Below are 16122 nucleotides of genomic sequence, written 5' to 3' on the forward strand. Positions count from 1 at the left end.
ACAGTACTTATGTTAAAAAAAATAACAAGAAGTTAATTTATGAATCATTAGTGATACAGAATCTGTGAATGGGCATAAATTGGTTTTTTTTTCATCTAACTTTACTATTCCTTAGTTGTATAGTTTCCCTTCATGCAGTAGACTGTCAAAATAGACAGAAGTTCTGCTTCAGTTATCTTTCAGTGAAACATGTCATACCATTTTTTCTTATTTTGTCTCTATTTGGCATTATGAGAAAATACAAAAACTATTTTCGTTTTTAAATTCTTTGGTTACCCTTCCACTTCTTTCGTCTGCAATGACAAATAGAGTTCTGTTTGTTTGTGTTTGTTTAGTTTTTTAAGAAAAAAGAGCGTGGCAGCCATTTCATTCAGTTCAAGGATTTATTGTATATAATTTTTTTATTCCTAGAATTTTTTTCTGATGAGAATAATCCTTCCTGTTACTTGTACTTGACCCAGAACATTAAACTTTTATTATTTTGCTTGAGCTATAGAATCTGCCAGTTGGTGATATGAGTAATAAAGCTTTTCAACACTGACAGTTTTCTAATATTTCTTACATATTAGAAAATGCATGCCATGCCCTGAGACTTAATAAATATCTTCCAAATAGTTCTAGTTAAGTAGCTGATTTCAGATCTTAAATAGATAAAAAATACATAATAAAATTTATACAGAAGATAAGTTCTGTAACATTATGAGAACAGAAGCTTATAGAGCAAAAGAAGGAAAACAACATCTGCTTAGACAAACGTGAAATCTAAAAAGCTGTATATTTCTACTATCAAAAATTTATAAATAAACAAGACGTGAACATACTGTGAATGTACTAGCTGTTTCACAGCATAGCCATACTGATTTGCCAGTATGTGAGAAATACTGGTGTAATAGTAGTAGTAGTAGTAGTAGTAGTAGTAAGACCTTTGTTTTGTACTTATGAGGAGTAGCATTCTTACTGTTGAACAGCCAACCTTTAGCAGCTTGTCCAATAAGCAATTAGTTATCCATATTGCTGGCATGAATGAATCTGTTCTGACAAAAATGACACGCAATAGGAATTCATAGGGTGATACACAGTTACAAAGCCCAATTTTCCCTTACCACAGGCAATCCATATAGAAGAGTGACGCCTGTGTGTTTTCAGTGAATTCACCCATCAGGGGAATTCTGGGGATTGAGTTTATTCCTTCAAGGGAGAAAGCAGAGACTCAGTGCCCCATCCTTAATCATCAAATCCCCTCAAAAGGTAAGGGATGTCCATGTTCGAGCCTCTTGTTGCTGTATTACTGGGCTTCACCAGCTTTCTGGATCTTGTCCTGCTTTTTTTTTTTTTGCAGGATGCACTGCAGACATGTATTTATTGTTTTGAACAGCACTTTTGAAATAGATACAGTATATAATTATTCCCCATATTTGCAAAACACACTCAGAGTCATAGCAATTTATTTGTTTCCAAAGCAGTTTGAATTTTTCCATTTGGCAAGCAATTGTTTATTTCTGATGAGGGTCGAATTTTCGTTTCATTTTCATTCTGGTATTTAAGCATTACTTAATTATCCTACTTATAATGAGCTGTTCTTATTAGAAATTATGAATAGCTAGCAGCAAGTTACCTGGTGTGTTACTTTCAGAAGTTCTTTATAATCAAAACATGTTTTTTTTCTTGGGATTTTTTTTGCTCACGAGTGACTTCTTATACATTATGTCAAGCAATCATTTGCACACACACTTAGAGTCACCAAATAATTTTAAGAATTTTATCTAGACCTGAAATGGAAAATTTAAAAAGTTGAGGACACCTTTTTAATTGATAGCCCTGGCTGTGATGATATTTGCTATTATTAAAATGACCTAGTTTAGTCAGTTGGAAAAAATCCAGAGCACAGTACAATTCATTAGTGTCCTTGGAAACAAACACATGAGGAAAAAACCAGTTTTCTTTTCTTGCTGCCAAAGAAAGAGGAAACAGATAGTGTTCAGAATTGTTTTTTTTTAAAAAAACAAAACTAAATAAAATGTTAAAGTGAACAAGAAAGTTCTAATTTTTGGGGAATTACTCGCAAGAGACTTGCATAGGTAGTTTCTTTTCTGAGTCTGAAATGCCTTTTATGCCTTTTCTACTTGTCAGTCTCTGATGGTGATAATATAAAATGAAGTATCCAACTGCAGGTAAGTTGGGGGATTACTAGAATGCTTGCTGTTTAGTGTCTTTACTACTGCTGCCACACCATAACTGTTGAAATAGTGATGGTAAACTAAATGCGGTAGCTGATAGTGCGGATTGCACTATCCATGATCTCCAGACAAGGAATTAGAAAGTTAGCCATGAATGATGCTTGTCTTTGGCAGTAATTTTTTAATTATTTGTATTTTTGAAATGAAAGATAAAGCCAGACATTTGATTAAATAAGAGAGAATTAACAATAAGCAGAGAAGACAATAATTTGGATCCCTGTGCAGACTGATTTTCTCATGGAAAGCTATTCTTTGCTGCTATTTAAAACAGCTTATGCTTATTGAATGACATAAATATACTTTCAATGTTTATCTCTGGAAGAAAGAAAGCTTTTTGTTCAGAAAAATATTACCATTAGTCTTCATAGTTTTCATGTAGAAAAGTAGTTGTAACTTTTTAATCACAATTTTGTATTTGAATTGAATTTTTCATATACATTATCTGATTCATAATACTACATAAAATAATTGCTATTCATTGAATGAAAATATCAGACTGCACGTTAACTGAGAAATGATTTTGTGAATGTTTTTGCATTGAATATTTATTTAGTAGTCCTTATATCCATTGACTCAGACATCCATAAAGCATTTGGATGAAAAAGTCACCATCTAAAAATTAAAAAAAAATAAAATAAAATCCTAAAAAATCCTCAAATTTTAGTAATACTTTAAATTCTATAATTTGTACATTTACTGCTTAGATTAATTGATAGTAGACACTATAGAACCTATTTTTTTATCTTTGTGATACATGCATCACAGCTATGATTTCAGTGAAAAATAATAAGCAATTGTTGACAATAATTCTGTAGAAACCAATATTATTATTCTGAGAGCTTTCATTCACTGGAAGTTTTCCAGATTTCAGCTAGTTTAATATAACGTATTTTAATAGTGTATGTAATTTTCTCCTCAACTGATTTTTTTGTTTTGGTTAAAAATCATAGTTTGATTTTGAGTCTCAGATTTTTCCATGAGATACGTTTTAAATTGATTTCTTTAATGGTCTTTTATTAGACTATTTTATGAATAGCATTGAACTTCTTGCAGAAACAGTGTTTCCATGGACATCTTTTTATAAGAATCGTAATTAATCTAAAAATGACTAATTCAAAAAGAAGGTGTGATTTGTAAAATCATGCACGTTGACTTAATGTTGCTTGAATAATAGAAAACATTAATTTATTACTCATATATTTCTGATTTTTTTTTGTTTGTTTTTTGTTGTTTTTATTGGCAGCCTGTAATTCCAACCAGCCCAACAAGCAGTTCCACAACACCAACGAGTACAATGGGCATGTCCTCCAAAATGGAAAACTCAGCACTCCAGGATGTTTACATTCTTTCTCCAATGTCAGGACTTTATGGCCCCAGGTATTTAATTCCTAATGAATCTGAGGTCTTGAAAAATAAAGTTTTACACTTTAATTTCACTAGATTAATAAAAGTGGGAAAAAGTTCATCTAAATATTTAGTGAAATTATGAACTGGAAATACTTTAAGCAGCATATCACTTTTTTTGAGACACTTTTAACTTTGATTTAGGTAGATACAGGTTGAGCAAAAACTGGTTTTTGTAAGTAGAAAAGCATTTAAAGAAGTCTTTCAGCATTTAGTCTTATTTACCCTCATGTGATTGCAGCTTATTTGAAAGTATGCATTTCTTCAAGGGAAATCCTTGTCATCTCATATTGCAACAATTACTGATTCTCCCTTTCAAATGCAAGAAAACTCTTGGTTAGTTATGTTTATCTTGCAATTAAAATGGAATTTAATGATTTTATTAATTTACATTTGTTGAAATTAAATTGAATCACTTTTATGAAAGCTCTCACACACAGCAATTCAATTACCATTCACTTGTCATTTATAGAGCTTATGATAGACAGTTGGTATGCTTTAGGTTTCTCATGAAACAGTTTATTTCCTCATGATCTTCTGGTTTACTATTTTTTAGGGATGAAATTGGCGTAATGTCTTGTGATGATATCAGCAAGTTTGGAAAATCTGCAATGAAAGGCTCTGAATCTCCAAATTATTTTCTTGAGCATGAAAGTGGTAAATACTACACCTTAATTGAAGGTGAAGGCCACCCTGTAGGCTCTGACTATGAGAGAAGCAGAGCAACAGGGGTGCGGAGAAGAGAAAAAACACCCACTCATGGTAGGCTTAATTTCTTTAACATTTTTGAATTAACTGGATTTACAAATTGTAGTACAAGTGCTACAACAGCCCTAAATATCTGCCATTCTTTGTTAGATGGTGTGCTGTTGGCTCTGAAAGATGCAAAGTCAGAGAAAATTCAGCACTGTCTTAAAGAGACATAATTGTTTGAATAGTGTTCTATGATGAATTTTAATACTATAAATATATTTCAATATTTTCGAATAATGACTGTTTAAATATCTGATACTATTAAAACAACAATCAACTCTTGTTTACTAGAATATTTTTATGTATGTATACCCATATAATTACAGTTATACATATCTGTGCTTGCTTGTACGTAAATCTGTGTAAAAATTAGTGTTGAAAATGAGAATTTTCTTAGTTTATCTCTAAAAATGATCTTTCTGGTGTTTGATGAATTCTAAAATGATGCAACTGAAGCATCAGATTACATACTTGAGTGTTTCAATTTTCAGGGAAGTTATTATTGTTCAGAATTCTACTTATTACAGAATTTTAAGATAAAATATTTATAATCAAAACTGTGATTATATGTGAATTTGGTGATGTAAATGACATGCTTTTTGTGTCTCAGAGAAAGCAGTGTTGACTGGTTTTGGACATAACGTTCCCTAAGGCTAGGTTCCATCTTCTGTCAAATATTTATAATGCCATCAATAAGTACTACACCCACTAACTCTGATGCTTTTTTTTTTTTTTCTGTTCTCTCATTTTGTTTAAAAAAAAAAATCCAAACATATTTTCTTCATCTTTGCTAAAACTTTAACAGATTTTTGTTCTACATAGAATATTCTTAGTAACTTCTATAGCCATTTACTCACTGCTTGAGAGGGCTGTAACCAGGATAACACTGAAGGGTAGTGCTCCATCTTAAATACAGTAACATTGCATTTATCTCCCTGATAAGTGACATCATTTTATAATAAAATTAGAATGAAAGAGAAATATTAACTGTGATTAAAATTGGAAGCAGATGGATGGATTTGGCATGCTTTCATAGGATTGTACTACATAATGACTTCAAGTTTAAAATACTGGGCTCAGTGCCTAATCATAATAGTACACAAATGTCCTAGTTTTACAATGGAGAGTTCTATTTTCTCTAACTTTGTGACAGTGTTCTAAAATCTAGGGAGAATTTGTTTTGCAAATCTAAGGATTTTTTTTCTTTTAAAACAATTGTTAAACCAAAGTATCTTTTAATGCTAGGTTAAATTAATCTGATAATTAACAACAATTCCAAATGTTGTTCTATTATAGTGTACATTTTTACTTTTTGACTTGAAGACGTATATTTGATTCATCAAAGTGACTGTATGTCTCTGTGGAAAGACAAGATTTCTAGTGGGTCTATGAAACATGCATCTGATGATGGAACCAAATAGCCATGGGCTAAACAGGAAAAATGAGACTTTTGAAGTCTTTCATGGTTGAACAGATGCTTTCATTATTGCTAGAACTCACACAAACTGCAGCTGAAAAATTCCTGCCAGGGATTTGCCAGAAATAAAGTGATTATTAGAAATCAGTTTCTGTTGCAGCTGGTGGTAGATGGAAGAATACTTTGGAAAATGAGACCCTCAATACTGATAATATATGCAAAATCTATGGAGGCAAACAAGCTCCTTTTTTCATAACATTTGTGAAAATTGATTTTGTATTTATCATGGTTGCAGTGCATTTTGTTTTTTTTCAAGGCTTATTGTCTAATATTAGTCTTGGCTCTAACTTACTTAGAGTTCCTGCATTTAGAGATCCTGTAGCCATGCATATCAAATCTCTTCTGTTTGTGTTAGAGAACAAGGTATCATAATCAGTATTGTTTTCTTCAATTTCTATTGTTATACACAGTAATTTTCCTTCTGTCTTATTAGTTTTCAAGTTGCAATTGTAAAACAAGTTCATAGGTTACATTTATTTGGGAAAGAATTTACAATTAAAATAGTATGCAGATTCACTTTTTTCTTCACTTGTGTGTTTCCCATCCTACGTTCCTACCTTTAATGTTGATCATGCTGTGGCATCTGGGATTTATGTGTTACAAATCTCATCAGGGTTTCAGACTTTTCTTCTCTTGAACAGAAAAGCTGCCATGTTTTTCTGTTAATTTCAATTTGTTATGTGCATTCATATTCATATTCTTGTTGACTTTTTTGTTTGTTTTTTTAAGAAACCTATTGAACTTGTCAACTGACACACTTGACTTTGTGGGTCATGCAAAAATTAACCAATAATGTAAAGGTGTCTGTCTTTTGTTTTTTGATACTAATACACTCAGACAAGGCCAAAGTGCTTATGCTTTATAGTCAGTTTTTGTAGTATTCCAAGTTTAATGGTCTGCTATTGATGTTCTGTTGATACCATAGCGGGGAACGAATAACATACGTGAATATCTCACAACCATATAGCCATAAAATCTATTTAATTAAATTCTAATGTCTGAATCTTTGTTGTTGTTATTAGCAAACTACACTTCATCTTTTGTTTTTAAGGCATTTGAAATTAATCTTCCTTGAAACTATGAGGTCTCAGTACTTACCAAGTTTTTTTCCAGGTCAGATAGGTTTTACTATTTAATTGATAGATATATCATGTTGTAGCTGTAGTAATGATCTTTCTAGCTTTACTAAGGCTCTCTACAACTTCCTGAAGGAAGGTTGTGATGAGGTGGGAGTTGGCCTCTTCTCCCATGTCACCAGTGATAGGACCAGAGGGAATGGCCTCAAGTTGTACCAGGGAAGATTCAGGTGCTTCTTGGAGAGAGAGTGGTCAGAACTGCCCAGAGAAGGTGGTGGGGTCACCATCCCTGGAGGTGTTCAAGAAATGTTTAAATGTTGTGCTGAGGGACATGATTTAGTGGGAAATATTGGTGATAGGTGGACAATTGGACTTGGATGATCTTAGAGGTCTTTTCTACCTTGGTGATTCTATGATTCTAAATCAGACACTTTAAAAATTATTATTTTTTTTTATTCCAAAATATCTATTTAATGAGTGAATAAGATTTTCTGGAAAAGAACTTAAAACTACTTTAAGTTTACAAGTAATTCCACCAGAATCATTGGTACCTTCCTTCTTATAATGAAGAGGATAATCTTACATCTGTGGTGTTTAACTGATTCTGAATGCTATAGCTTAGATAATGTATAGGTGCTGATAAAAAGGTTTGCTCTGAAGGCTTGTGTCATGCCTCTAATGTGCAGGCATTACTCATTCTACAGCCTGCTATTTCTGATCTTCAAAAATTATATTGGCTCACCTTGATTTACTTCCAGGTGATTTAAGACCTGTTTCAATGCCTACTGACTACAGTTGGATAGGGGAATCAAAGGAACAAAACATATACAAGAGAGGAAGCCGTGGTGAGTTTTTCTTTTTTTTTTTTCTCTGCTGTTCCCAGAGGGTTTTTTTTTTTAAATCTTTTTTTTTTTTCCACTTAAGAACCACAAAGATATCATCACAGAACTAAATGTAGCTTTCTTGATTGTCACAGAAAATAGACTGTACTGGTACAGTACAGTACAGTTTGTATCAGTACAGGGCTTTTACTTTTAGTATAATGACAGATAAACACCAAGGGGAAAAAAAAACAAACTATGAGATTTAGATATTTGCTAATATCAATCAGTTCTCGATCCTTACAGTTCAGTAAAATAAGTGATAAGAATTAACATTTGAGAATAGGAATTTTCTGTTGATTTAATTTCTGTTATTTTGATTATTCTTTTCATTCTGAAATATAACCAAAAAAAAGTACATTTCCTATTAAAATAATTTTAAGAAATACAACTGCAAGTGTATTGTATCAAACTTTTTAACAAAGAATGTAATTATTCCTGTGTTTCAGTCCTCAACTTTAGATCCATAAAATTGATTTCAGAACGAACTTGAAATATTAACATTTTCTAATTAATGATACCTGTTTATCTTATAAGTTACCTGTCATCTCTTAGAATGGTTCAAATAATAATTTGATTTAAAAAGCAGATTTGATTTGAAACCTTGGAAGTATACTGTGAAATCCACACTTGAAACTTCAAAAACTAAGTTGGGTACGTGTTTTGCTGATTAAAAGTTATTTTTAATGCAGATTCTTCTGTAAAGTTTGCTTGGATTAAAGAAGTTGCCTGTAAAGATGTCACTGTTGTGGCTGACAGCTGAACATAAATGATGAGCAGTCCATTGAAAAAGTCCGGTTAAATTTGAACCATACTAAAGAAAACACAGTATTATCTGTAGGAGCAAAAATCCAGGAGATAAAAAGCATAGTCCCTTTCAGTAATGACTAAAAAAATATGAGATTTATTTTACAAAACATTTTTTTAAGAAAATCTTAAATTATTAGAAGTGCAACCTATCTAATGTTACCATGAGATTGGTGCTATGTTCTGCTTTGTGGCCAAATGACTGGGGTGTATTTGAGAACGCAGTAGTGAATGCAGTGAGACATTGCAAAAGGTTTGTGGAGATTGTCCAGTACAGGAGATATTTAAATGTAGGCTGGATAATCATAGATGCCATTCAGTTCAAATTGTTGTAACCAAAATCTGTTTTTAAATCAAAACTTTCATTCAAAATGGCATGTAAAATTCTGTAAAAATAACATTGACTCAGAGATTTTAAAAGGTTCCTTTCCATGTCTCATCTCTAACTGTTGTGTTTTTTTAATGGGAAAAAAAATGTGAAGTGTTAACATTTACATTTTGTAGTATTAACATTTGCATTTCATTTTATTGTATTGTTTTGTAGCTTAGTGGAACACTATACATTTAATAAAGATTGTTCTCCATGGCAGCCAATATTTTGTGTAAATGTAAAAACTGGAAAATCAGCTGTTTTGTATTTCCCTTGAGCTTAAACACACCTCATATAACATTCAGTTGAAACAAGCTGCGTGTTTGAAATATCATAGTGCAATATTTATTGTAAACTTATGTAAGATTAAAATAAACTCGTCGTAAAGGAAAGCAAGGTTTTGTATTTAGCTGGTAACTTGCCTTACCATTTATGATTGTAGGAATGAAATCCAGATTCTCTGTTTTGTCTCACTTGTATTTCTTTTCACTTTTTTCCATCCAACCACTGACTCTGAGAATTCACTTCTGCGGTACCTGAGTGATGATAAGATATTGGTTATCCAAGAAGAGCCTTTGACACAGAAAGACAGCAAAAGGGACACAGGTCGTAGGTCAAGAAAAAAAGGCAAAAGTGCAAGCAGTCCAAACTACCCTATTAGTCCATCTATGTTGACATCTACTGTTAACGTTAGGCTTGAACCAGGACAGCAAGATATCTTGAATTTCGCACTAGCAGAAAATAATACAGTTCCACTTTACCACGTAAGTACATAACAAAAAATACTATTTTTATGTATTAATTTTATTGATTACATGGAAAATCATTAAAACATTTTCCTTTAAGGATTGATAAGATATAAAGGCATATTTTTTTACTTTATATTTTAATATTGTGTTTTATGGTCCAAGAATTTTCATAATGCTCATATCAAGATAGCTTTCACAGAAGAATAGTCTAGACAGATGGAAAAATGCATGGCAAGCACCACTGGATATGAGATGAGATGCTTTAAGTAAGATAATGCATTTGAACTTTTTTTTTTTTTTTAATGATTCATAAGGATCTCAAATTCTGATAACAATTATAGATTACTTAAAGTTACCATATATCTAATCAAGTCAATATGTCTTCTAAAAACAGACTTAAGCTTAATGGAGTTATTGTTTATTTATATTGTGATACCACAGTCCAGAAATATGAATTTGTTCATTATAATAATATAGAAAATATTTTGGAGTGAAAACTGTGGATTGTCACTAGCATGGAAGCAATAAATTTGGAATAATTGTGTCTCCCAGATGAACAGCCAATTCTCATAACTACAATGAAAAAGTTCCTGCAACTGTCAGCTAGTACAGAATTTTGGTGTTGCTTTAGATGATTAGAAATAAGGAATAACCTTTCAGAGATCAGTTTTCATTGTTCATACTTTGTATCTTGCCTTTTTCATGTCCCTACCATTTGGGAGCAGACCACTCCATTCTTTTGACACAGAGTGGTATCTTCAAAGGTTTGGGGGCTCAAATCTTAATGTATTCAAGGCAGTTTTATTAAAAGAGCAGATTTCCTCCCTGCAATCAATGTGGAAGTTTCTTAGGGTGTATTTATTTTCTAATCCTGGTGAACTTCCTGTTAGAAGAAGTAGAAGAAATCATAGGTCTTGTAGCAAGTTTCTTGGTACTCTTTTGCTGGTGTTTCAATCCCTAAGCAAAATCTTGGGAAATTATTTGATTTTCATCAAGCCTGAGAGGTGAGTAAGCTTTGCCTAAGGGGATACATTCAAACATAGCCTGCCATTCATCTCTGTTTCCTGCAAGTTGCCAGCATTTGATATTCTGATCAGATATTTTCCTTTTGTTGTGAGGAAAATGTAAGTCTTCTTTTCCTATGCCAATGAAATTTAGCATTTTTGAAAAACATGGGGTTTCCCCAACTTTGGAGAAAGTCAAGTAGTCTATAAACCAAAACATATGACTGTCTGTTGACAGTTGTTTCTTACATCTGTAAACTCTTATACAGATTACTGGGATCACAGAGTCAAAGAAAAAGGATTTCAAATCCAGAGGAAAAAACTGTCATCATCTAGTTTGTTAGGAGTGAGAAAATCATTGTGCAAATCTGCAAAAATAAAACAAAACAGCATGTTGCTGTCTGCAAATGTTTCTCTGTAGAATTTCACTGTTCCAACTGGTTTTCATGAGTTTTTGGATCATCTCTTGACTCACCTGACTTCTGAAGAAAGGGAAATGGGTTATGTGGGTTAAATTGCTGGCTGAGTTTTAAATAATGTTAGTTGCTGGTTAAGTTCCCAGAGGCAGGCCTGTTGTCATACCGTTTATCATCACCAAAGCAAGCTGTTTAATTCCTGTTTAAGCAATTCCTGTTTAAGGCTAACATACCACATATTCACACTTTTTCCAATACAGTCATATAAATGTTGTGTTCTGAACAGCAATTTGCCAATCACTTTGCCAAAAAAAAAAAAAAAAAAAAGCACATCATAGAAAGATTTCATTTTAAAAACTGCAGTAGTATAATAGTTATAAATTATTATTGACCATTTCTTTCTGTTTGTAGATCAAGGTGACTAGGAGCAGAATTCTTATGTTGTGGCTTTTATTTTGTATTAAAAGAACAATATCATTTTTAAACAGAGATAATAAATTATTAATATGATATTGCAGGATAACAGAAGTGTGAAAACATAATCTAAGAACATAACATGCCAGCTATAAAGCATTTGAATGTAATGGTGGTAACTGAAGACAAAAGAAGGCTTTATCATGGGAGCACATAACATTACATTCAGTGGTTGGCCCAGAAGATGTTCAGTACCAGTCACATAAAGTCTATTACAGAGTGTGGTAACTGCAGAGGAAGACACCTGGAAGAGTCATTCACAGACACAGTGGTGTACGTTCTTCTATCAGTCTAAGTGTTTCAAACAACATTTGAATCACAACTTTGCGGTTCTTCAGGAGAGAGTCAAAGGAATCAAAATATCTCAAGCACTCAGTCAACTGCCTTATAAATATACAAGAGGAACTGAGTCGACAAATATCCAAGAGTTGCTGACATGGGTTTTCTGGGTTCTTGCCAGTATAGGATCATTTTTATGAACAAAGTCTTTCCACTTTGAATACTGAAAGAATTCTGAAAAGTGAAGCAAAAAATTGTGAGAAATAGCTACTCAGAATGAAAATTTTAAGTATCAAAGAACATTTAATGGCATTTTGACAGGAAAAGAAAAATATATTTCTATCTAGAATCAGAAATTAGGGTTTAAGTAGGTAATCTCATTTCATTTATATATATATATATTTATCAGTATTTCAGTATATTTATTTATTTAGGTGATGAGATTTTATTCAATTGAGAATTTACAATTAGTAAGATTTAAAAGGAGATATTTCAGAGCTTACCTAACCAAATTACTGTTAAACGGCTGTTGCTAATTCCTTTTTTTTGTTGTTGTTGTTTTTAAATAATCATTTCTCTGATATCATCTTAACTTTGCAATTAATTTCTTGTCTTTTGCTTCTTCTTGGATGTTGGGAGGCAGAAGACAGAAACAGTTTGTTTCTTATGAAAGTCAATACTACAGAACTGTTGTAATCAAATTTCCATGAATTCCTCTATGTTTAATATGTATCCAGAATTTAAGGATGGAGATCAAAATTTTAATCCAGGCAAATGCTTTGGAAAATGGAGATAATAATGAAAGATAAGAGCTCCATCACCTCCCCTCCAGGGAGATGGGGCATCCAAAGATAGACAGACAGTATCATTTAGCCATTGCTTTATTTTTTAAGCGTACTTACACAAATATACATACATTTAAATGAAAAAAAAAAAAAAAAAAGAGTTCAGATTACCAGACATAGATGTAAGAAGTTTTACAAAATCAGTAATTGCATATTTGCAGAATTAGTTTAATGCTTTGGAAGTAATGTGGATTTGGAACCTAAAATTAAACAATCAGACTGATTTCATAAGTTGAAGTGAGGATGCAGAATTACTATGTAAAATGGATATATAGGTAGTGTAATAATGGCTGTTTGCCCAGCATATAAGATGATCTACAAAGTCATGATGCAGTAGAATATTACTGATAGGAAACACTGCCCATTTCACTATATATTTATTACTAACTTAGTTGGTAGGCAGTTCTGTGATGCACGTCACAGAAACTGAGGTAAAGTGAGTTACAATTAACAATGCTGTAATAATTAATGATATATTACTACTTAGAATGTAACTTCATGGTTTTACTAATCCTCTTCTGTAGGGACGTTTTTACCAGTTTAAATAGAAGTAATAAGGCGTATGTAAATATCACAAAATTTTGTATACGTAATAGCATTGCTGAAATCTACCATTGCAATACACTCTGCACTTATAAGAATAGAAATGAAATTTAAATATATATATTTTTTATATTAACAGGTTTCATTCTTAACAAAATTAATTTAGCAAGTAGGACTCCGGCACAGTAAAAAACAAAACAAAACTACAAGATATATTTTTCATTCCATATTTTTTCATCATAAACCAAAAGGCAAAAAGTCTTGAATAAAGAACATTTTCTGTCTTGAAAGTTTGCTGCTCAGGATTTTTAAAATCTCTAATAAACTGTACTGCTGGTCAGTTCCATTTCACACTATGGGAACCAGCTCTTGTCTAAAAGAAATAATGGAGTTGTTAGTCCAGACTCAATCTGAAAATTGACATATTGTCCATCTTCATGGTTTTAATGCTTCAGATTTGCAGTTCCTTCTGAAATTCAATCCTTTGGATACTAAATTCTAATGTAAGGTAATGAGTGCTCATCCGTATTATTTGATGATGGACGTTCTTTGTATTGTCCACAAAGTAGCTGAGAATTTTGTTTTGTAGTATATATTAAGAAATTGGATTGCAAACTGTTAAATTTTTTTTTTTTTTTTTTTGTGAATTAAAATTTAGTGTAAAAGACACTAAATTTTTTAACAAATTTTAAGGTATATTATTTCAATACAGCTTTCTCTACCTAGTAAACCAAATAATGGCTGTAATGGGGTAGTCATTGGGAATATTACAGCAGTAGAACCATTTTAAAGATAATTTGAAGGATTATAGTAGCGTAGGATTAGTCATTATTTCACAGTGATTGCTAAACTTGCTATTTAATTTCTTGCTGCTGATGACACAAAGTTGGCAGTTTCTGCCTTTTTTCAGCATTGAATAATGTAAATGCTATCTGACTGTTCTTGGAACTGCAGAAGGCAGCTCCACAAAAGACATAAAATTTAGTGGTACATACTGAGAACTAAAATGTATGCAGAAACAATGCAGATTCTCTTTTTTTTCTGTAATGTATGCATGCTGGGATGTGCCAGATGTTCCAGATGTTATTCTGGATGGTAAGTAGTCTGAGTACTATGATAAATACAATAATCAAAGTAATCTGGGAGAATCATGTGTATTCAGCTCCTTATGACTGAAGAAGGAGTCTTTTATTGCCAATTTTGTAGGAAAAGTTTTTTATTTCTTCTATTTCTATTTCTATTTTATTTTTTATTTATTTCTATCTATTTCTATTTTATTTCTTCCTTTCTGTTGTTGGAAGAAAAAAAAAAAAAAGCCTGTTAACTGTCAAAAAAAAAGAGTTTTTTCACAGGTAACTTCTACCTTTTCTTTTTAAGCATCTGAAAGGTGGAAAACACTCTTTCCCTACTTTCTTGGTATGCTGAGAAATCACTGTGTGGAGGATTGTGAGGAGGAATCTATAAGATCGGAGAAGTTAGTATGCGTTTTTTTCAGGTTCTGTAGCTTCAGACTGATTCTGTCCATTTCTAGTGATTGAGTGACAAGATTACTATGTATTTGTAATGCATCTCTGTATCTTAACTGTATACATGGAAGCTTGAACTGACAAGTATCTTGCTGATACTGCAAGGACCACCTTAAAATATGAATCTCCAATAATACATTTATTTTTAGTTCTCTTCAAACATAATTCTGTAAACTAACCTCTCTTCATAATCTATAAACATAACTCAAAATAGAAAAGGCAATTTACAGTATCTCCTTCCATTTACACTCCTGTTGTACACTGCATGTCTGCTGCTTTTCACATTGTCAAACCTTGATGGCATTCCTGTAGCTTGGCATTTTCAACATTTTTACCTTTAGTTTATAAAGGGATAAACTTTCTCTGTATGTACTCTTTGCTGCCTTGCCCTCCAGACAAACAGGAGATGCTTGCTCTGGTTCCCTCCCCTCATCTTAAAGTGTCTGATGTTGCTGGGGGAAATAAATTATTAGGAAAAGTTCTCCTTTTTTATTAGCGATATCCAAAGTCTGAGATACAGTAAAAAATCCTAATATACGAGGCATCTTTATACAAGCATACAGCATGTTTTCATAAATAATTCTGCTGTATTAGTGCAGACTTTTATTCTACAATGTTCAAATGAACTACTACTGTTAATAAAAGATTGCAAATGAAGCATTCTTAACTTGCTGTATTCTCATAAATAAGCTGCTATTTGTGAAGCAACCCAGTGTCCTCTATCTCCAGAAAGTCACAGTAGAGATAAGATATACTGTATTATGTTATTCAGGCTGATGAATTTATTTTTATTAATTTTTTGAAGCCTGTAGAAATATTTATTATTTTGTTGATGTGCTTTAAGGATAAATTAACAGCCATTTGGATTAATCTGATTCAGCACATGTTGATTAATATTAAACTGATATTATTTCTACCATAACTGGAATATTCTTCATCCCGAAGAATGCACAAAATGCAGATGTGTGAACTCATCTTCCTTGTGATACAGATATCATCTTCTGTTGTTAATGACCAAAAGATCAGTATGCAGGAAGCCAGCTGTAGTACACTGAAGACACTCCTCTGATTCTTCCTCTATATACACTGGGAGCCCTGGCCCTCATCCTTTCCCTTTTCACCTTCCTAGACAGTTTCCAGGTGAGAGTCAAGAGACAGCATTGTTGGCATGATAGAAAAAAAGATCAGTCCTCCACAGAGCAGGATCCTGGGTAGCCTGTTCCTTGAGGAAAAGGAGAGGAAAAGAACTGAATCTCTTTCCCTGGCCTGTGAAACTTCTTC

At 32.3% G+C, this 16122-nt stretch overlaps 1 protein-coding gene across 1 annotated transcript in view; it reads left to right on the forward strand.

Annotated features, from left to right (window-relative positions):
* Positions 1-16122, forward strand: part of LOC116229677 (connector enhancer of kinase suppressor of ras 2-like) — a 147791-nt gene that overhangs the window by 84947 nt on the left and 46722 nt on the right. The window contains exons 11-15 of the mRNA XM_090150579.1: positions 3481-3614; positions 4198-4403; positions 7706-7792; positions 8521-8533; positions 9448-9769. Coding sequence (XP_090006705.1) covers positions 3481-3614; positions 4198-4403; positions 7706-7792; positions 8521-8533; positions 9448-9769 — 762 coding nt within the window. The remainder of the gene's footprint in view (positions 1-3480; positions 3615-4197; positions 4404-7705; positions 7793-8520; positions 8534-9447; positions 9770-16122) is intronic.

Source organism: Phasianus colchicus, chromosome 14 (assembly GCF_987193195.1).
Source record: "Phasianus colchicus chromosome 14, bPhaCol1.hap1.1, whole genome shotgun sequence".
Taxonomy (NCBI): Eukaryota; Metazoa; Chordata; class Aves; order Galliformes; family Phasianidae; genus Phasianus; species Phasianus colchicus.